The following is a 22,723-nucleotide window of genomic DNA, read 5'->3' as shown; positions in this document are numbered from 1 at the left end:
TCAGAGATTTGTTTCATACTGAGACTACAATTCAGCTCATTGTGTGTGCACTGGCTCACCTGCGAAACAATTTACCTTGTACCACTCCTCCTCCTTGCTACTGGGACAGGCCTAATCCCTCTTGAATGCATCAATTGAAGCTGCCTCCGCCACATTTTCAGGCAGTGCACTCCATCTCCCAACCAGTTACTGCATAAATAAATTTTTCTTCATGTCATCATTGTACTATTTTGCCAAGTAAATCTGTGCCACTTTGTGCTCGATCATTTCACTAACAGGAGCAATGTCTCCCTATCTGGTCTGACCAGGTCTCTCATGATTTCTAACATCTTTATCCAGTCTCCTTTCAATCTTCTCTTCTCCAAGACAAACTGACTCAAATAATCCCATTTTTCTGGGTAACTGAAGTCCCTTGTTCCTGAGGCTGATGTCCAGTTGTGAACATGCTATTATGTGCATTGTTTATGCTGATCAATGAAATATGTATCCAATCATTTCCACTCCCCTTTTTTTTCACAGCCCCAGACATTTTTCACTACCAGGTCATTGAAAGAGCTAAGATAAGAAATGCAATAACAAAGTGAATTTAACCTACGATTCTGCTTTGATTGTAGAGTAGGAGTTAGAAGGGTAATATAAAAATTATGGAAGTGAAAATGTTTTCAGTCTGAAAGAAAAGGGTGAGATGACTCCAGATTTGAGCAATATGATGAAAGTAAAACATTAAAGTTTAGTTGTCAGGAAAGTATGGCAAATACAGTTTTAAGGAAACATGTTAACTCTGGCCTGTGTGTACAGTTGTCCATCTGAAGCTGGGCGGAAAGGATGAAATGGAGGCTTTACTGGAAGCAGTGCAAAACTTTGGCCAAGATGGGTAAGTACAAAAGCTTGTTGATTGTTCTTAGAAAATATTTGAGAGCTTAATTTCACTTTTGCTATTATGGTAAATAGCTTCTAAATTGCGTTGCTGTGCTGTCATTCCTCATATTAACCAAATCTGAGAATCTAGCATAAATTTAACTGTCATAATATGTATTTCTTTTAACTCAGTTCAATTGAGGTATTCAAAAAAGAATTGGACTTATTTTTTGAAAATGATTAGATTTGATTAGATTCCCTACAGTGTGGAAACAGGCCCTTTAACCCAACAAGTCCACACCGATCCTCCGAAGAGTAACCCATCCAGACCCATTTCCCTCTGACTAATGCACCTAACACTATGGGCAATTTAGCATGGCCAATTCACCTGACTTGCACATCTTTGGACTGTGGGAAGAAACCGGAGCATCCAGAGGAAACCCGCGCAGACACGGGGAGAATGTGCAAACTCCACACAGACAGTCGCCTGAGGTTGGAATTGAACCTGTGAGACAGCAGTGCTAACCACTGAGCCACCATGCCGCCCCGGGTGGTCTATGCACAGCAGACCAAATGGGCTCCTCCAGCACCGTTACAATTCTGTCAAATGGTGCAATTAATCATGATGTTTTTGAGCCAACAAATGGATTTCAGTCAATAAGTGTATTTGGGATAAAATTCTCTCATTTTTTTGGAGTGCATGGATAATCTTTATAAAGTTTGTGGCTGTGCACATGATAATTTAAAAGGGCTGGCTTTTGTCTGGACTCGACCATATGGCTATGCACTTTACAGGGACTGTTAAGTTATGCAATTCCATTTCCAGTGGGAAGAAAATTTTAAAATGATGAACAGGATCCAAACCTGTGATTCAGTTGGCTGAATGGCTAGCTTGTGATGAAGAGTAATGCCAACAGTGAGAGTTCAATTCCCACGCCAATCGAGGTTAGCATAAAGGATTCCCCTTCTCAACCTCTCTCCTCAGCTGAGCTGTGATGACATTCAGGTTAAGCCTGCATCAGTTATCTCTCTCTAAACAAAGTGTAGGTCAATATTGTGGTAGACTGTGGTGACTTTACATTATATTTTATTTTTACCAAGGATAAAGTACCATGATGCATTCGTTACTGTAGAAGTATGTGCGAGAAAACTCTCCTGTCGTGTTTTGGACTGAGTTCATTATGTTTAGTGATCTTTAGTTTTGATAAAGTGATAGTCGCATTGTTTAGCATCAAAAATAATCCAAATAGTAGCTGTGCTCCAGTGATTGACAGTCAGTCATAGAATCTTAGAATCCCTACAGTGTGGAAGTGTGACTTTTGGCCCATTTGAGTCCACATCAACTCTCTGAAAAGCATCTAACCCAGACCTAATAACCTCCACCCCCCCCCCCCCCCCCCCCCCACCACCACCACCACCCTAACCCTTTAACCCTGCACTTCCCATGGCTAATCCACCTAGACTGCAAATCTTTGGACTGTGTCATGAAACAGGAGCACCCAGAGGAAACCGATGCAGTCACAGGGAAATTGGCTGTGTGGAGTTTGCACAGTTGCCTGAGTCTGCTATGAAGCAGTATCTGCAGCTTACAGAAGATACCATCTTGTGTTTCAATTTAAATGGACTCCATTATTGATATTTCACAAATTTATTTTGATGACTAGGGTTATTATGAATGCTTTGTTGGGTTTCAAAATGTTTAGATTGTGTACCTCAAGAAGGATTGAATTTTTATTGATGGTTTTAATCATTTCATAAGCAATTATTTATCTTTGTTTTAAGTGGATAAATACATGTTTTTATAGCAGACTGACCTCTTAAGAGGTCATCTTTCTCAATTTTGCCGATGAAGAATTATCTGTAGGGCAACACAGTGGCCCAGTGGTTAGCACTGCTGCCTCACAGTGCCAGGGACCCAGGTTTGATTCCAACCTCGGACAACTGTCTGTGTGGAGTTTGCACCTTCTCTGTGTTAGTGTGGGTTTTCTCTGGGTACTTTGGTTTCCCCCCACAATCCAAAGATGTGCAGGTCAGGTGAATTGGCCATGCTAAATTGCCCATATTGTTCAACGATGTGTAGGTTATGTGCATTAGTCAGGGGTAAATGTAGAGCAATAGAGTAGGGAAATGGGTCTGGGTGGGTTGCTGTTCGGAGGCTCGGTGTGGACTTGTTGGGCCGAAGGGCCTGTTTCCACACTGAAGGGATTCTATGTTTGAATATGACAGCTCTATTAGATTGGTTCTTTTTTTTATTCTGTACATTTTGAGGATGTGTTGAGGTTTGTACATAGTTGATGAGGGATAAGTGACTAAGGAAGATATGAAGGAGTAGCATGAGGAGTGTATTGGTTGGGGGTGATGGTGGTAGTGGACAGGCTTTGGGAGGCTGATTGTGTATTATTCGTCTCTGATCTATTGTTTTGATTTATATGGCCGGACCAGGTCAGTTCCTGGTCAATGGTAATCCCTAGTATGTTGACAGTGGAGGTTGCATTCAATGATGGTAGTGTTATTGAATGCCAAGCTTCAGTGATTAGATTCTCTCTTGCTGGAGATGATCATTACTTGGAGAAAGTGATGACTGCAGATGCTGGAGATCAGAGCTGAAAATGTGTTGCTGGAAAAGCGCAGCAGGTCAGGCAGCATTCAAGGATCAGGAGAATCTATGCCCTTTTGCCCGAAACGTCGATTCTCCTGTTCCTTGGATGCTGCCTGACCTGCTGCGCTTTTCCGTGATCATTGCCTGGGACCTGTTTGACAGGAATACTATTTGCTACTTAACAGCACAAGCCTTATGAGGGCTTGCTACATATTGACACGGGCTACTTCTATATCTGAGGTTGTGAGTGGTTCTGAACATTGTTCAAACAATCCCTGTACTGTTCTTACAGACATCATTGAAAAAGCAGTTGTAGTTGTTAGACTGAGGGTACTGCCCTCAGAGACACTTGAGTGATCTCCTGGAGCTGAGATGATCAGCCATCTTTCTGTATGCTAGTTATGGCTCCAGTCATTCAAGAGTTAGAGCTTCTTGATGCCACACTGCTGCAGTTGTTCGCATGCTGCCAGTGTCTAGGGCAGTCATTCTTACTTTGCCTGTATAATCCAGCTCTTTGGTCTGTGTGTGGACTAAATCTGTAATGAGACCAGGAGCTGAAATGTCCAGACCAAAACCAAAAGTTGAGTAAGTAATGTTTGATAGGACTGATGATGACCTATTCTATCTTTTTCACCAAGAGTAGACTAAAGGGATGGTAATTGGCCAGGTTGATTTGTTTTCTTTTGTGTGCAAGATGTACTTGAACAATTTTCAACATTGTTGGTTAGATATCAGTGTTGTAACAGTACTGAAATAACTCTGCTCGGATTGGGGCTGGTTCTATTTATAAAGAACATGAGGGAACCAGATGGATTCCACCATTACTGAAACTGTTGTATTAACTGATGCCTTTTATTGCCTAGTCATTTCAGAAAGGGATCTTATTCAAACTTCTGCAATTTCTTTCTCTTTGATTTTATTGGCTTTGACTGAACCAAGTTGCAACAATGGTTTTACCACCTGTGAGGCTGAATTGCAAGAGCTGATGAAGCAGATTGATATCATGGTAGCCCAGAAAAAGTCTGAATGGGAAGCACAGTTCCAGTCGGTGGAAACCAGGCTGAAGGTCCGAGAACAGGAGCTCAGTGCGTTTCGATTATTGCTTGACCAGAAACATACAGAGGTAGGAGCAAAACTTCCCTCGACCCCACAACTGGAAGTGGTCAGGCACACTTTGAAGTTGCTGACATGTTCTTATTTACAAGAGGGGATTGTTATAGTCTCCCCACAGGTGTGATTAAAAGATGGCGAGTGTGGTGAGTACAATGAGTTTCGAAGCAGGCAGCAGACCAGCTGAGTATGAGAATGTGGAGTCTGGCTGATCTTGATGAGTGAGATAGAGGTTTCAATTGTGTGCTGGTGGCAGGCGGTCTGCTCAGAGTCTTGAGATTACTGAGGTCACTGAGTTCTCATTGGCTAAACATGTATTTGGCTTCCTAGGAAACTGAGCTAAAATGGTTGCTTGCTTGAATCTCATAGAAATTGGGTAAGCTAGCCAGAAATATCAAAGAAGATTTCAAGTTTCTTTTGATATATAAAGGGTAAAAGAAAGGCACGAGTGGGCGTTGGGCTGCTAGAAAATGATACTGGAGATATAATAATGGGGAACAAAGAATGACAGAGGAACTGATCAAATACTTTGCATCAGTCTTTATGATGGATGACGTGAGTAACATCCCAAAAACTCAAGAGAGTCAGGGGCAGAGGTGAGTGTGGTGGCCAAGGTGCTAGAAAAATTGAAAGGTCTGTCGGTGGATAAATCACCTGGACCAGATGGACTACACCATAGAACTCTGAAGTAGAGAGCTGAAGAGATAATGGAAGCATTAGTGCTGATCTTTCAGGAGTCAGGGAGGATCCCAGAGGACTGGAAAATTGTTAGCATGGTTTCATCAAGGGGAGGTCATGCCTGACAAATCTGTTAGAAATCTTTGTGGTGGAAATCAGCAAGTTAAGCAATCTATATCATCTACTTGGACTCCCAGAAAGCCTTTGACAAAGTGCCGCACAACAGGCTATTGAGAAAGATAAAAGCCCATGGTGTTAGAGGCAAGGTACTAGCATGGATAGAAGCTTGGCTGTCTGGTAGAAAGCAAAATGTGGGGATAAAAGGGTCTTTCTCAGAATGACAGCCGGTGACTAGTGGAATTCTGCAAGATTCAGTATTGGGACCACAACTTTTCACTTTATACATTAACAATCTAGATTAAGCAACTGAGGACATTCTGGCTAAGTTTGTAGATGATACAAAGATAAGTAGAAGGGCAGGTAGTTTTCAGGAGGTGGGAAGGCTGCAGAAGGATTTAGTCAGATTAGGAGAGTGGGCAAAGAAGTGGAAGATGGAATACAACGTGGGAAAGTGTGAGGTCATGCAGATTGGAAGAATTAGAGGTACAGACTGTTTTCTAAATGGGGAGAAAATTCAGAAACCTGACTTGCAAAGGAACTTGGGACTCCTATTCCAGGATTCTCTTCAGGTAAACTTGGAGGTTGAGTTGGAAGTCAGGTAGGCAAATGCAATGTTAGCATTTATTTCTAGAGGACCAGAATATAAAAGCAGGGATGTACTTTATAAGGCTCTGGTCAGACCTCTCTTTGAATATTGTGAGCAATTTTAGGCTCCGTATCTCAGGAAGGATATACTGACCCTGGAGCAGGTCCAGAGGAGATTCACGAGAATGATCCCAGGATTGAAAAGCTTAACGTATGAGGAATGGTTGAGGGCTCTGTCTACATTGGATGAAGCTTATAAAGATGAGGGGCAATCTAATTGAAACTTTCAGAATACTGAAAGGTCTGGGTAGAGTGGATGTTGAGAAGATCCTTCCATTAGCAGGAGAGACATCAGAGCAATGGAGAGTATTCAAGGGGTTCAGTGTAAAAATGTCAACAAGGAAAAATGAGCAGAGTTAAATTTATATCCTCCTGGATAGAAGCTAAAATAAGACAACAGGGATACTATTTGATGTTTATATTACAGTCCCAGTGTGCTTGCTCCTTTGTTGTTTTTTAACATATTTTTGATATATCTCTTTTTGTGGCTATAAGTATTTCTTTGATTCATTTTGTCGCTGCACCATAATGTTTTATTGCTTCTCCTCTATCACACGTAAAAACACTTCAATCCGAAGCATTAAGCTGCCACCCTGCCTGTCTCCACGTTTTAGTAATAGCTAAAGACTCCGCTAGTCAGTCGACCCTTGGTTGTGGGGAAGCTATTGGATGCAGTTCTGAGGGATAGAATTAATCTGCAATTGGAGGGGCAGGGTTAATCAAGATCAGTCAGCCCAGTTTTGTTCAGGTGATGTCATGACTGACCAACTAGGCAGTGAGTTCCAGATTCCCACTACCCTCTTTCCTCATATCTCCTCTCAACTTCCTGCCCCTTCCCTAAAATCCTGCCCTGGTCATTAATCCCTCCATCAAGGGGAAAAGTTTCTTCCTGTCTATTGTATTTATGTCGCTCAGTTTTAAAATCTCAATCATATCCCCATCAATTTTCAAAAAGTTGAGCAGGGGTACAGATGAGGGCAATGCTTTAGATGCAGCTTGCTTGGACTCCAAGGTTTGGATAAAGGCACACATGGGAGATTCATAACAAAGGCAAGAGCCCATGGGAGGAAATAGAGAGTGATGAATGAGGGGTGTTTTTCTGACTGGTAGTCTGTATCCAATAGGGTCCCATGTCGTTAATGTTGGGACCCTTGCTGTTGTGGTTTATATAAATGAGTTAGACTTGAAATAAAGTTGAGCAGTAAGTTCACAGATTGGTGGGATTCTAAGTCGTGAGGAGGAAATTATTAGTCTTGCGGGAGGATATAAATGGGCTGGTGAGTAGCAAATGGAATTAAATCCAGATAAATGTAAGATGATGCACTTGGTCAGGCAAACAAAGCAAGAGAATACATGAAGCAGAAGATTCCAGGAAACAAAAAGGATCAGAGACTTTGTGCATGTACACAAGTCCCTTAAGGACGGGTGGATAAAGCGGTTAAGAAAGCATGTGGTATACTTGCCCTTATTAGCTGAGGCGTAGAATTTAAGAACAAAGAAGTTATGCTGAAACTGTATAAAATGTGGATGAGGCTACAGCCAGAATATTGTGTGCAGTTCTGGAATCCCCATTATAGGAGGTATGTGATTGATTGATTGTGTTGGAGAGGGTGTCGAGGAGGTTTACCAGAATGTGGCCTAGGCTGGAGGGTTTGAGCTATGAAGAGTTTGAATAGACTGAAATTGTTTTCTTAGAGCAGAAGAGATTGATGGAGATATGATTGAGATCTTAAAATTGAGAGACATAAATACAGTAGACAGGAAGAAACTTTTCCCCTTGATGGAGGGATTAATGACCAGGGCAGATTTTAGGGAAGGGGCAGGAAGTTGAGAGGAGATGTGAGGAAAGAGGGTAGTGGGAATCTGGAACTCACTGCCTGAAAGTGGGAGAGGCAAAAACCATTAATAACATTTAAGTAGTACTTAGATTTGCACTTGTGATGCCAATGCATAAAGGGATATGGGCCAAGTGTCCCAAAATGGGATTGGAATCGTGAGATGGTTGTTTTTGATTGGCATGGATGAAATGGGCTGAAGGGCCTTTTCCTATATTGTATATTTCTGTAACTCAGAGTTTCACATGTCGATCTGTGTCCTAGCTTATTTGTGCTATTTACTGTATTTCTCCATTGGATATTATTTTGTTTTGCACAAACTCTGAGCACAATAAACTTCTTTTTTCATCTAATATAAACAACAAGTGCTATAAAGCGCAGCAGGTCTACCAGCATTTGAGGGAGTTAATAAGTTTGTCTCTCCAGTCTTCTTTTATTTCTACTCCAAATCTTTGTTAGCTTTGCCTTCCAAGCTCTCCAGATAACTTTCTGCCTTCTATTTCCCATTCTGTTTTTCTGGTGATCTATACTCAATGCTGTCCCTAGCTTGTTTAAACTCTCTCCAACAGCATGAGCAAGACTCTGTTTTTGTAACTGGTTCCTTATTATTTGTCACTTTGAAAGTTAGTCTTCCCTGGTGTTTCTTTCGTATTCTCAGAGCAGTGAACATGTTTCTCGTGGCTTATCATTGCACTGTATGTTTATTGTGCCTCTAGGTGGCATTAGTTCTTTATATTGTAGCTTTTCTTTAAACTGCAAAGGTTTATGGTGAAACTACTGTCCTGTTCACGGTTAAGCTGCACAAATTGTTTCCAAGTCAGGAGGAGTAACGTAATAAAAGCAGACTGCTACAAATACTCAATAGATGGAGGCACAGGTAGTGTTGAGGAAGCGAGGAGGCTGCAGAAGGACTTGGACAGCTTAGGAGAGTGGGCACAGAAGTGGTAGGTGGAATACAATGTGGGAAAGTGAGGTTATGCATTTTGGTAGGAAGGTAAAAAAGGCACAGATTATTTTCTGAATGGGAAAAGGTTTGGAAATCTGAAACACATGGAATTTAGGAGGCCCAGCTCAGGATTCTCTTAATGTTAACATGCAGGTTAATTTGGCAGTTGGGAAGACAATTGCAGTGTTAGCATTCATTTTGACAGGACTAGAATCCAACAGAGTGTTCTGCTGATGCTGTGCAAGGCAGTGGTCAGATCTCATTTGCAATATTGTAAGCAGCTTTGGGTACCATCCCTAAGGAAGGATGTGCTTGGCCTTGGAGGGAATCCAGAAGAAGTTTGCAAGATTAATCTGGAGGATGAAGGACTTGTCATATGAGGAGCAGTTGAGGACTCTGGGCCTGTACTTAAGAGTTTAGAATGATGAATGGGGATGTCATTGAAACTGGCAGAATACTGAGAGGCCTGGGTAGACTGGATATGAAGATGATGATTCCATTAAGACAAGAGTTTAGTACCCAAGGGCACAACCAAGGGCACAACCTCAGAGTGAAGGAATGACCCTTGAGACCTGAGATGAGGAAGGTTTTTTTTCAACTAGAGGGAAGTGAATCTGTGGGACTTCTTCCCGCAGAAAACTGTAAAGGCCAAGTCGTTGAGTGTCTTTGAAACAGAGGTGGATAGGTCTTGATGAGTAAAGGCATCAGGGGTCACTGATGAAGGTAAGAGAATGAAGCTGAGAAATATATCACCCATGAGCAGACTTGATGGACCAAATGGCCTAATTCTCCTCCTATATCATAGTTTTAAGCTCAGATAGTTCCTTTGGGAGAGAAATTGCATTAATGTTTAAGATAGATGACTTTTCATTAGGACATTTAATCTGAACAGTCATTGACCTGAAATGTTATCTCAGATTCTTTCTCTCAGTTACAACTGGATTTGTTAAGCATTTCCAGCAGTTTCTGTTTTTATTCAAGATTTCCAATCGCCATACTGTTTTGCTTCCGAATTAATGGCCCAGATCTTCTGGTGAGCAGCAGAGTGAGAGTTCCCGTTGCTGGCTCTCTCTAAAAGAATGGTCTCAACTTTTCACATTGTCTTGTCTTGCCTATGTTGTGGATCTAGCTCTGAGCTGAATCGGAAGTTCGAGAGAGCACAATTGTAGCCACATCATACTCCTTTAGCTCCCTTCCTTTTGAAGGGTTACACCTTGAGCTCTGTCATTAGTTGTTGAATTTCACTTCATTTAAATGAACCAGGCTTTCTTCGTGGGTTCTTCCCCACTCCGATTGTATGCTCTGAAGTCACTCCCACCCTCTATATTCCTTGAGAATGCTCATCCTCAACCCACACTTCCAACAATACTGCCGTTGCTGTAACATTAACCAAAGTAAGGAGCCAAAGATCCTGGGTGTTGATCCTGGTTGGGAGGGGAGTGAACATTGTTGGAATGGTGAACATCGTTTGCGGTGGGGTTGGGGTGGTGCTGATTAGAATTGGTGCGCGAGTTATAATAGGGATAAGTGCGCATTGCTGAGGTTTGGGCTGGCGGGGAGTGATGAAGTAAGTGGTGCCAAGGTTCCAGTGAGTGACATAATGTTTTGGTATTTCACCTGAATTAGAACATAGATCAATTACGTAGATCACAAACAGCAGAGGTTCCAGCACTGATTCCTGTGAAACACCACAGCCCTCCATTCCGAAAAACGACCTTCCGCCTCTACTCTGTGACTTAAGCCCAGTTCTGTATCCATGTTGCCAGCTCACCTAATACCCATGTGATTTCACCTCTTGTACAAGCTGCCACAAGGGACCTTTTCAGAGGCTTTACTGAAGACTATGTAGACAACGTCAAACACTTTTCCCTCATCTTCATCACCTCCTCAAAAAACTCGACCAAGTCAGTGAGGCACGATCTCCCCCACACAAAACATGCAATTTATCGCTAATAAGTCCATTTGCTTCTAAATGCATATAGATCGTGTCCCTAAAAACCTTTTTCCAATAATTTCCCTATTGCTGTCATAAGATTCACAGAGTATTTTCCAGGATTATTCCTACAACCCATCTTAAACAATGGGACAACATTGGCTATTCTCCCTCTGGGACCTCACCTGTGGCCAACAAGGATACAAAGATGTCTGTCAATGCTTCAGCAATTTGTTCTCTTTAGATTAGATTACTTACAGTGTGGAAACAGGCCCTTCGGCCCAACAAGTCCACACCGCCCCGCCGAAGCGCAACCCACCCATACCCCTACATTTACCCCTTAGCTAACACTACGGGCAATTTAACATGGCCAATTCACCTGACCTGCACATCTTTGGACTGTGGGAGGAAACCGGAGCACCCGGAGGAAACCCACGCAGACACGGGGAGAACGTGCAAACTCCACACAGTCAGTCGCCCGAGGTGGGAATTGAACCCGGGTCTCTGGCGCTGTCAATATTCTGGGATAGATCCTATCAGGACCTGGAGACTTGTCTACCGTAATACTTTTTAAGATGTTCAACACCGCTTACTTTTTAATAGCAAGTTGGCTTAGAAAGTCGACATTCCCTCCCTGAGGTCATCCTCCACCAATTCTTTCTCTTTGGCAAATACCAACACACAGCATTCGTTAAGAACCTTACCTATCTCTTCTGGTTCCACGCATAGATTCCTTCCTTTGTCCTTGAGTGGGCCAACCCTTTCCCTGGCTGCCATCTTGCTTTTTACATATGTGTAAAAAGCCTTGGGATTCTCCTTAATCCTGTTTGCGAATGACTTTTCATGACCCCTTTTAGCCTTTCTAATTCCTTGTTTAAGTTCTTTCCCATTAGCTTATATGCTTCAAGGGCTTCATCAGTTCCCATCAGACCTTATGAATGCTTTCTTTTTCTTTCTGACCAAGGTCATAACATTCATAGTCATCTAAGCTTTGTGTAACTTAGCACACCTATCCCTCATTCTTGCAGGAACTTGCTACTCCTGAACTCTTTATCAACTGCAGTTTGAAATACTCCCACATGTCCGAAGTAGATTTACCCTCAAACAGCCACCTCCCATCAAAATTCTCCAGTTCCTGCCTATGAAGATATTTCACAGCGCATGCATGCTTATAAACATCCAAAGGAAGATCTGTATGAAAAGGATAAAGTTATTTATTTTATTTAACAACATGCAGAACAACTGAAGCTGACCAGTTTATCAATCTTCTTGCTTTCAAGATGGAATCTAAAAGTTCAGAGTTCACAGTCTGGAATTCCTTTGTTGAGGTGATTGACTAGCTTGCCAGCCAATAAGGAGTTGGAGACACTTTATTCTCTTTTAAAATTCTTTCAAAGGCCTTCTGATTCTCATTGGCAGCAAGGAAGGAGAATATTTACCATTGAGATAAAGGTTGCATTGCAGATAACCAACTGTTTATGACCCATTCCAGAAGTTAATTCCTGTTGGATAGAGGCTTTTCCTTTGAGACAATCGGTTTCTGTGCACCTTGTAACACAGTAGTAAGCAATCCAATCCCATCAGGAGGTACATGAGGTGAGACAATGAGCTAGTTGTATTATCTTTGGACTGTCACTTCAGAACTTAGGATATATTCTGATGAACTGAGTTCGAACTCAATCAAAATCTGGGTTTAAGAATCTAATGATTACCAAGAATCCATTGATGATTGTGAGGAAACTCCATCCGGTTCACTAATGTCTTTTAAGGAAGGAAATCCATCAATTTACCTGGTTGGACTAACATCCATAGCGATGTGGTTTACTCTTAACTGACCTCTGGGCAATAAATGCTGGCTAACCCAGTGACACCCTCATCCTATGAATGAATTTTGAAAATAAATGAAGCATTGATTGTCTGGGTGACTTGGAGATTCTTTGAAAGATTATTGCCAATTCCAGCCACAGTGGCCATCTTTGTTTTTGGAGCAGTCACTAAATATTTGTTAACTTTTTTTAACGTTTGTGACTATTCAGTGGTGAGTTAGAGTCTTACAGAAATTGAAATAAGGCTCTTCAGCCTAATTTTCCAGCATTTGTATCCAATCATGTTTCAATTGATCATTTAAACGCTTCAAGTCATAGAGATATACAGAACGGAAACAAACCCTGCGGTCCAACTCGTCCATGCCGACCAGATATCCTAAATTAATCTGGTTCCGTTTTTCAACATATGGCCCATATTCCTTTAAACTCTTGCTATTGATGTACCCATCCAGATGCTTTTTAAATGTTGTAATAGTACCAGCCTCCTTCACTTTCTCTGGCAACTCATTCCATAAACGCACCACACATTGCGTAAAAAACTTTCCACTTAGGTCCCTTTTAAATCTTTCCCCTCTCACCCTAAACATTATGCCCTTTGGTTCTGGACTCTCCCAACTCAGGGGAACGGTTGTCTATTTATAAGATCCATGCCCCCTACAAACCTCTGTAAGATCACCCCTCAGCCTCTGATGCTCCAGGGAAAACAGCCCTAGTCTATTCAGCCTCTCCCTGCAGCTCAAGAGCTCCAACCTTGGCAACATCCTTGTAAATCTTTTCTGAACCCTTTCAAATTTCACAACATGCTTCCTATAGGAGAGAGACCAGAATTGCACACAATAATCCAAAAGTGGCCTAACCAATGTCCTGTACAGCTGCAGCATGCCCTCCTAACTCCTATACTCGATGCTGTGACCAAAAAGGAAAGCATACTAAATGCAGTCTTCACTAGGTAATGTATCTGAGACTCCACTTTCAAGGCACTATGAATCTGTAGTCCAAAGTCTCTTTGTTCAGCAACACTCCCCAGGACTTTACCATTAAGTGTATAAGTCCTGCCCTGATTTGCCTTTCCAAAATGCAGCACCTCACATTTATCTAAATTAAACTCCATCTGCCACTCCTCAGCCCATTGGCCCATCTGATCAATATCCCTTTGTATTCTGAGGTAAACCTTTTTGCTGTCCACTACACCTCCAATTTTGGTGTCATCTCATACCTCCTATATTCACATCCAAATCATTTATATAAATAACAAAAAGTAGTGGACCCAGCATCGATCCTTGTGGAATTCCACTGGTCACAGGCCTCCAGTCTGAAATGCAACCCCCCACCACCACTCTCTGTCTTCTGTGTTTGAGCCAGTTCTGTATCCAAGTGGCTATTTCTCCCTGTGTTCCACATAATCCAACTTGTTAACCAGTCTACCATGTGGAACCTTCTCAAACGCCTTCTGAAGTCCATATAGATCATGTCCACTGCTCTGCCCTTATCAATCCGCTTCATTACATTTCAAAAAACTCAAAACAAGTTAGTGAGACATGATTTCCCATGCACAAAACCATGTTGACTATCCCTATTCAGCCCTTGCCTTTCCAAATACATGTAGTCCCGTCCGTCTGGATTCCTTCCAACAACATGCCTACTACCAGTGTCAGAGTCACCGGTCTATGGTTCCCTGGTTTTTCCTTGCTACCCTTCTTAAGTAGTGACATCATATTAGCCAACCTCCAGTCTTCCGCTTCCTCACCTGTGACTATCAATGATCCAAATATCTCAAAGCGGGTGCCAGCAATCACTTCCCTGGCTTCCCACAGAGTTAGAGGGTACACCTGATCAGGTCCTGGGAAATTGTCCCTCTTCATGAATTTTAAGGCATCCAGCATTTCCTCAAGAAGTGGGCATTTTTCAAGATGTCACCATCCATTTCCACACATTCGGTATCTGCTATGTCCTTCTCCATGGTGAACACTGATGCAAAATACTCATTTAATATCTCCCCCATCTCCTGTGATTCCACACAATGGCTGCCTTGCTGATTTTTTTTTTTGGTGGGGGCGGTGGTGGGGATCCTATTCTCTCCCTACTTACCCTTTTGTCCTTAATGTATTTATAAAATCCCTTTGGATTCTCCCTAATTCAATTTGCCAAAGCTATCTCATGTCCTCTTTTTGCCGTCCTGATTCCCTCTTAAGTATACTTCTAATGCCTTGAGACTCTTCTAAGGATTCACTCGATCTCTCCTGTCTATACCTGACATATGCTTCCTTCTTTTTCTAAACCAAACGCTCAATTTCTTTAGTCATCCAACATTCCCTACACCTACCAGCCTTGCTTTTCACCCTAACAAGAATATACTGTTTCTGGACTCTTGTTGTCTCAGGCAAGAACAAAGCAGAGGAAGAAGTAAATTAAGCTGCATTTATTTCAATGCAAGACTCCTAACAGAGAAAGCAGGTGAACTTAGGACATGGTTAGGAATGTGGGACTGGAATATCATAGCATTTACACATTTTCGAGCCATCCCTTCACCTGCGAACCTCCGCACCCAATCAACTTTCTCTAATTTAGAACTTCAACTTTTAGATCCTGTCCATCCTTTTCCATCACTATTTTAAAACTAATAGAATTATGATCACTGGCCCCAAAGTGTTCCCCCACTGACACCTCAATCGCTTGTTCAGCCTTATTTCCCAAGAGTAGATCAAGTTGTGTACCTTCTCTAATAGTTACATTCACATATTGAATCAGAAAATTTTCTTGTGCACACTTAACAAATTCCTCCCCATCTAAACCCTTAACACTATGGCAGTTCCAGTCTATGTTTGGCAAGTTAAAATTCCTGACCATAACCACCCTATTATTCTTACAGATAACGGAGGTCTTCTTACAAATTTGTTTCTCAATTTCCCGCTGACTATTAGGGGGTGTATAGTACAATCCCAGCAAGGTGATCATCCCTTTCTTATTTCTCAGTTCTACCCAAATAACGTCTCTGGATGTATCCCAGGAATATCCTCCTTAAGTACACCGTAATGCTATCCTATATCAAAAATGCCACTGCACTTCCTCTCTTGTCCCCCCCCCCCCCCCCCACCTTTCTGTCCTTCCTGTAGCATTTGTATCCTGGAACATTAAGCTGCCAGTCCTGCATAACCCGGAGTCACATCTCTGTAATTGCTATAATATTCCAGGCCCATGTTCCTAACCATGCCCTGAGTTCATCTGCCTTCCATGTTAGGCTTCTTGCATTGAATTAAATGCTGTTTAGTTTACCTCTTTCCCTGCTTTGTTCCTGCCTGCCCTGACTGTTTGACTCACTCGTTTTCCCAACACTACCAGTTTCAGACTGATCTCTTACCTCACTATCTCCCTGGGTCCCACTTCCTGACCTTCCTACTTTAAATCCTCCCGAGCAGCTCGAGCAAATCTCCTTGCCAGCCTATTAGTACCCTTTTAGTTCAGGTGCACTCTGTCCTTCTTGTACAGGTCTCTTCTACCCTAGCAGAGATTATAATGATCCAAAAATCCCTTCTCCATTGCACCAGCTCCTCAGCCACACATTCATCTGCTCTCTTCCTCCTATTCCTACCCTCACTAGCTCATAGCACTGGGAGTAATCTTAAATTGTTGCCTAATTTCCTGTATTCTTCGTTCAGAATCTCGTCTTTTTTCCTTCCTATGTCATTTGTTCCAACATGTACAATGACCACCTGCTGGTCCCACTCCCCTTTGAGAATATTCTTCAATGTCTCCGCGATATCCTTGATCCTGTCACCAGGGAGGCAACACACCATTCTGATTTCTTCCTGTCGGCCGCAGAAACATCTGTCTGTGCCTCTGACTAGAGTGTCCCCTCTCATAATCGATCGCTTAGAACCGGACCATACACCTTGTTATATTCGAGCCAGTCTCAGTATTAGAAACTTGGCTGTTTGTGCTACATTCCTTTGAAAGTCCATCACCCCCTACGTTTTTTGAAATAGCACACTTGTTTGAGATGGGGATAGCCACAGATGATTCCTGCACTATGTATCTCCCTCTCTTACCTTTCCTGGCAGTAACCCACCTACCTGACTATCTGCAATTTTCCTCCCTTCCTTTAACTGCTATCCATCACACCCCCAGCTCCTTGTAAATTCCTCACTGCCTCTAACTGCCGTTCCAAACGATCCATGTGATCTGATAGAATTCACAACCAAACACATTATCATCAGTAATATGGAAATTCTCCCTAATCTCCCACATCCGACAGAAAGAGCACATCACTCTACAAAAGGCCATCTTTGCTCCTTAACAATCCACAGAAAATAGCACAATCGTACTGCTCTAAAAAACACTGCTGCAGGCAAATTTAATACCTATGTTCTATACTTTTACATTTTAATAAAGAGACAGATGTCAATAAAACATATGACCAAAAAGAACCCATTCTACTCACTGGTTAGAATAAAGTCAGCAAAGTTACACTTAAAAACTACACACTTCTTTGCTCCTGTGCTGTGAGCTCTCCCACACAGGTTCCTCCAAGGTCAGCTGTGAATTTTGTTGCTTGTTAATTTTTCTTAGATGCACTCTAATGTCCAGAAATACTTGAACTCAAAGGCAGGAGCTATACAGATTCACTCTCTTTCTCTGTCAGTTTCGCTCTCGCCTGTGCTCTCTCTTGCTGTCGTTCTCTCTTGCTGTCGTTCTCTCTCTCTGACCATGTGGTCTCTGCCTTTGTTCTCTTCCTCCTTTTTAAAGTGCCGTTGTTTTGATCCTTTTTACCCCCCAAAGTTCCAAAACAATGCAGCAGCTTATCAAACAGTAATAACTGTTCCTGGAATTCAAGGAAATCAGCTGCAACACCTAAAATACTGCAAAAAAAGTTATAGCTACATTTTGTTCCCTCCTCCATCTTGGATTGCCCTTCTTAAATATTTTGATGGTTCCTGCCTCAGCTGTACTTTCAGACACAGATTTCCAGATATTCACTACCCTCTGAGTGAAAAAAGTCTTCCTTAAATTCCCTCAATGCCTCCTGCTCCATACCTTTGAATTCATGCCCGGCAATTATTGACCTCTCTGCTAAGGGGAAGAATTTCTTCCCTGTTTGCTCTTTCTGTGACCCTTATGATTTTGAGTGCCTCAATCAGTAATCTCTTAGCTTTTCCTGTACTAAAGAAAATAATCCAAGGCTACCTAGCCACACTGTTCATAGCTGAAACACTCCAGCCCAGGCAACATCCTAGTGAATCATGTCTGCTGCCTTTATAATGCAGTCGCATTCTTCCAATATTGTGGCAACTAGTTCTGCACACAGTATTCCAACTGTGGCTTAACTAATATCTTGCTCAATCAAAACCTCCTAGTTCTTGTATTTAGTGATTTGAATAATAAAGGTGACTAAGTTGCCTTAACCTGTTGCATTTAAGCATCTGTGAACATGTACACCTACGTTCCTCTGATGTTCTGTACTTAGAAGGTCCTACCAGTTATCGTGCCTTGTTAGTCCTCTCAAAATGCGTTATTTCACACTTTCCTATATTAAATTCAATTTGCCACAATTCTGCCCATCTGACCAGCCCATCTGACCAGCCCATCTATATCATCCTCTACTCTTAAGATTTTCCTGGTCGCTATTTACCACACCACACCATCTGAGCCAGACTGGACCGACATCATTCGGGTGGGTTTCCTAGTGCTGTTTGGTGGGGGTTTAAACTAATTTGTCAGGAGTATGGGATATGGAGTGGAGTTACAATAGGGAAGGTAATACAGAGACAAGCATGGAAGGAAAAATGACACAGTCTGGAGGGTAGAGCTTATATAGTTAAGTTAAGCCACAAGGGAGCTTGGCAAGGTTGCATGGTATTTATTTTAATGCAAGGAATATTGTGAGGAAAGCAGATGAGTTGAAGATGCTGACTGAAACATGGGAATATGCAATTGATATCACGAAGACACGATTGGGGGAGGGGCTTTGTGTTCCCACATAAGAGATTATTGTGTAAAATTAAAGTGAGTGGGATTTTATTAAAAATGGATTGAAAATTGATGAGCAAACTAAAAACAAAGTAGGAATAAACACCCCTTTTTCTGAATGGCAGGCACTGACTGGAGGGCTATCGCTTGGATCGGCACTGGGACCCCAGCTATTCACAATGTATGTTCATGATTTAGATGAGGAAACTAATATCTCACATCTGGATTTGACTCAAAGCTGGGTGGAATTGAGCTGTGAGGAGGATGCAGAGATGTGGCAGTGTGATTTGGACAGGCTGTGTGAGTGTACAAATGCAGGGCTGATACCGTAAATATGGATGAATATGAGATTAACCACTTTGGTAGCAAAAATAGGAAGGGAGATGATTATTTGAATGGTTGTAAATTGAAGGAGGGGAATGTTCAAAGGGGCATGGGTGTCCTCATGCTCCAGTTGTTGAAAGCAAGCCCTGCAGGTGCAGCAGGCAGTAAAGACGACAAGCTGTATGTTGACCTTCGTAGTGAGGGGATTCAAGAACAGGATTAAGGATGTCTTGCTGCAGTTGTACAGGGCATTGATGAAGCTACATTCGGAATATTAAGTACTGTTTTGGCTTCTTTATTTGAGGAGGGATGCCCTTGCTACACAGAGAATGCAACAAAGGTTTAACAAATTGATGCCTGGGATGGCAGCACTGACATATTAGATTAGATTAGATTAGATTAGATTAGATTACTTACAGTGTGGAAACAGGCCCTTCGGCCCAACAAGTCCACACCGCCCCGCCGAAGCGCAACCCACCCATACCCCGACATCTACATCTACATCTACCCCTTCCCTGACACTACGGGCAATTTAGCATGGCCAATTCACCTGACCTGCACATCTTTGGACTGTGGGAGGAAACCAGAGCACCCAGAGGAAACCCACGCAGACACGGGGAGAATGTGCAAACTCCACACAGTCAGTCGCCTGAGTCAGGAATTGAACCCGGATCTCTGGCGCTGTGAGACAGCAGTGCTAACCACTGTGCCACTGTGCCACTGTGCTGCCCACATGTGGAGAAATTGAGTGGGTTAGGATTGTATTGACTGAAGTTTAGAAGAATCAGGTAAGATCTCATAGAAACCTATAAAATTCTAATGGGCCGAAACAGGTTAGATGCAGGAAAGATGTTCCCGATGGTGGGAGGAGTTGAGAAGCAGGGATTGCAGTTTAAGAATACGGGATAAACCTTTCAGAAGTGAGATGAGGACAAATATTTTCACCCAGAGAACATTGAGCTTGTGGAATTCACTATGACAGAAAGTGGTTGAAGCTATAATATTATGTTTCAAACATGGCATAGCTCTTGTGGCTGAAGGGATCAAAGGATATGGGGGAAGGGTGGAATTACCATAGGATCCCTACAGTGTGAAAGCAGGCCATTCACACCGACCCTCCGAACAGCAGCCCAGACCCCTGTAACCCTGTTTTCCATATGGTTAATCCATATATTCTGCACATTACTGGAAACTATGGGGCAATTTCCCATGGCCAATCCACCTACCCTGGACATCTTTGAACTATGGAGAGGAAACCCACATAGACACAGGGAGAATGTGCAAACTCCATGCAAGCAGTCACCCAAGGCTGGAATTGAAGCTAGGATCCTGTCATTAGGAGGCAGCAGTGCTAACCACTGAGCCACCATTGTGCCTGCACCGTGAACCTAACGAACAACCATGATCATGTTGAATGTCAGAAGGGTTTAGGAGTTAAATGGCCTACTTCTACACCTAACGTCTATGTTTCTATGAAATATACAAAATACTTGAAGAGATAGACAGAGTAGATGCAGAAAAGATGTTTATCCTCTTTGGGTATTCTTGAACCATGGGTCACAATTGAAAAATAAGCAGAGTGCTGTTTTAGTCTGAAATAAGAAGAAATATTTTTACATGGAGGTTTGTGAACCTTTGGAATTCTCTGCTGTAGAGGGCTGTTGTGGCTCAGTTTTTGAGTACAATCAAGGTGGACGTTGATAGTTTACTGATTACCAATGGCATACAGGATTATAGATAAAAAGCACTAAAGTGTTTCAATCAGCTATGACCATTGGTGTAGTTTCAACAGGCAAATGATCCACTCCCATTCTTATGTTCCTATGACAGTTCACCCTTCCCCTTAAGAATGCTCATCAGTGTTAGTGTAAAGTAACACATCATTCTACACACTATTCTGGAGTGGCGTGTATGGCTGCTAAAACACCTGCCTGTACCCTGTGCTAATTGAGTCTCCTACCAGTGTTGCTCTTCTCCCCTTATGCAGCTGGACATTGGTTGCATTTCCCAGAGGAACCGTTACATTTTCCACACAGTTAAGAGTGTGTTGCTGGAAAAGTACAACAGGTCAGGCAGTATCCAAGGAGCGGGAAAATCAATGTTTCGGATTGGAACCCTTTGTCAGGAATGAGGCTGGGAGTTTCAGGGGGTGGCGATACTATCAATAGATACTACCTACCCTGCTAAATACTTCTAGTAGTTTTTGTTTTTAATCCATGTTTGAATTGTTCACTAAGTTTGAAGAATACAGGCTGTGAGCAGTACGGGCTGTATTCTTTGGAATACATATCAATATACCAAATAATTATGCTCATTTTTTTTTCCACAAATAAGTGTTCTTTCTGTTGTTCAGGTGGGAATATTACGACAGCAACTTCAGGACAATGAAAAGGTTCAGCGTGATATGGTGATGCAATATGAAACACAGCTGAACGTGTTTCGGGAAGAGGTAATGACAAGATATCTCTCAGTTCATTTTTAAAAGAAAATCCATAAATTATATGTTGATTTGTATTTTTCAGTCACTTACTCCATCAAACCCTTTTCCTCCTCCCCTCTGTTAGAGGACCTGTGATTGTTGCATGTTTCCAGGTCTGTACATGCCTCGCTCACAGAGTTGGCCATCCTAACTATTTGTGTTTAAACACACACTGCTGGGCAATGTGCAAATCAAAATAAATCCTGCTGTGTCTTGATGCCCACAACAAGTGTATGATGCCATGCTTGTTGGCTGCATAGCAGATTATTTTCTCTCTTCACCTCTCTCCGAATCTGGCCAAATTATTATTGCCATCTGTACCCATCCAAAATCTCACATAGTAATGTTGCTTATGCCCTATTACTAAGCAAGGTATAACTGGAGAATTTTGGTACTGTTGTTACCTTATCCTGAGATGGAACTCAATGTTAAAGTATCACATATTGGCTTATCATGTGTCTGGAAATTCCCTTGACTCAGTGTCCTTGTTGCTTTGTACATAATCCTAAATTGTTCAGAATCCTGAAAGTGGTTGACCCATTGCAGATGGCATAGTGACACACAGGCTGCAAAGGTGGACAGTGAGGTGGAGTGTGTGTTTACTGTAATAAATAAATGGATAATTTCCATTCCAACTTTTATACTTCCAGATTGGGAAACTGAAGAAAAGCTATGAGAAGTTGCAGAGACGACAGTTGAAAGAAAAGAGGGAGGATGTCAAGGAGAGATCAGAGAAGGAAGGCATGTCTGAACTTAACAGGTTGAGCAAGAAGGTCGAGGTAAACAATTGTTCAGTTTAGTTTGTTTGATTTAGATATTTGGATTATTTTTTCATAAAGTCTCATCAGTGTGTTCAGCTGCCAGCGTATTCATTATATAGGCAATAACATTTTTTTGTTTTTGCCTGACTTTCTATTGCAAGGTGGAAGTAGTGTGCTAACATGGACCATTGTAAGTGTGCACTGTGTTTTATGGCAGTTTTGTAAATACCAGGAGTTCCATGCAATTTTACATTCATTCGACCAATTGTTCTGAGCCAGGGTTAATGCTGTACACAAGTTCTTTCCACCCTATTTTATCTAGTCTTATATCAGCATACTTTCCTCTTCCTGTCTCCCTTACATGTTTATCTTGATTCACTTCAAGTGTAGTTACATGATTCACCTCAACTACTCTGTGGTGGCAAGTTCCACATTTTCGCCATTCTCAACGATAAATAAATTTCTCCTGAATTCCTTATTGGCTTTGTCGGTGATTATTTAATATTTAGTTTTGGATTCCCTCACAACTGTAAATGCCTCCTTTATGTGATCTGTTTGAATGATGGAGCATGTTGAATGGGACAATGATCTTCTCCTGATCCTGCTTCCTATGTTCTTAGTTACGTGTGCCAACCTTGCAAAAAG

General features: G+C 42.1%; 1 protein-coding gene across 7 annotated transcripts in view; it reads left to right on the top strand.

Moving 5' to 3' along the window:
* cep63 (centrosomal protein 63) overlaps positions 1-22,723 on the top strand; it is a 117,425-nt gene that overhangs the window by 23,460 nt on the left and 71,242 nt on the right. For 6 of the 7 annotated variants that reach the window (XM_072573224.1, XM_072573223.1, XM_072573221.1 and 3 more), the window contains exons 2-5: positions 799-874; positions 4,397-4,580; positions 21,192-21,287; positions 21,968-22,096. In XM_072573224.1, coding sequence (XP_072429325.1) covers positions 831-874; positions 4,397-4,580; positions 21,192-21,287; positions 21,968-22,096 — 453 coding nt within the window. In that variant the 5' untranslated portion in view covers positions 799-830. The remainder of the gene's footprint in view (positions 1-798; positions 875-4,396; positions 4,581-21,191; positions 21,288-21,967; positions 22,097-22,723) is intronic. The other variant, XM_072573226.1, reaches the window with a different exon arrangement.

The sequence above is a fragment of the Chiloscyllium punctatum genome, chromosome 6 (genome assembly GCF_047496795.1).
Source record: "Chiloscyllium punctatum isolate Juve2018m chromosome 6, sChiPun1.3, whole genome shotgun sequence".
NCBI classification, from domain to species: Eukaryota; Metazoa; Chordata; class Chondrichthyes; order Orectolobiformes; family Hemiscylliidae; genus Chiloscyllium; species Chiloscyllium punctatum.
Note: the sequence above shows the minus strand (reverse complement) of the source record. Positions and strands in the feature narration are given on the sequence as shown.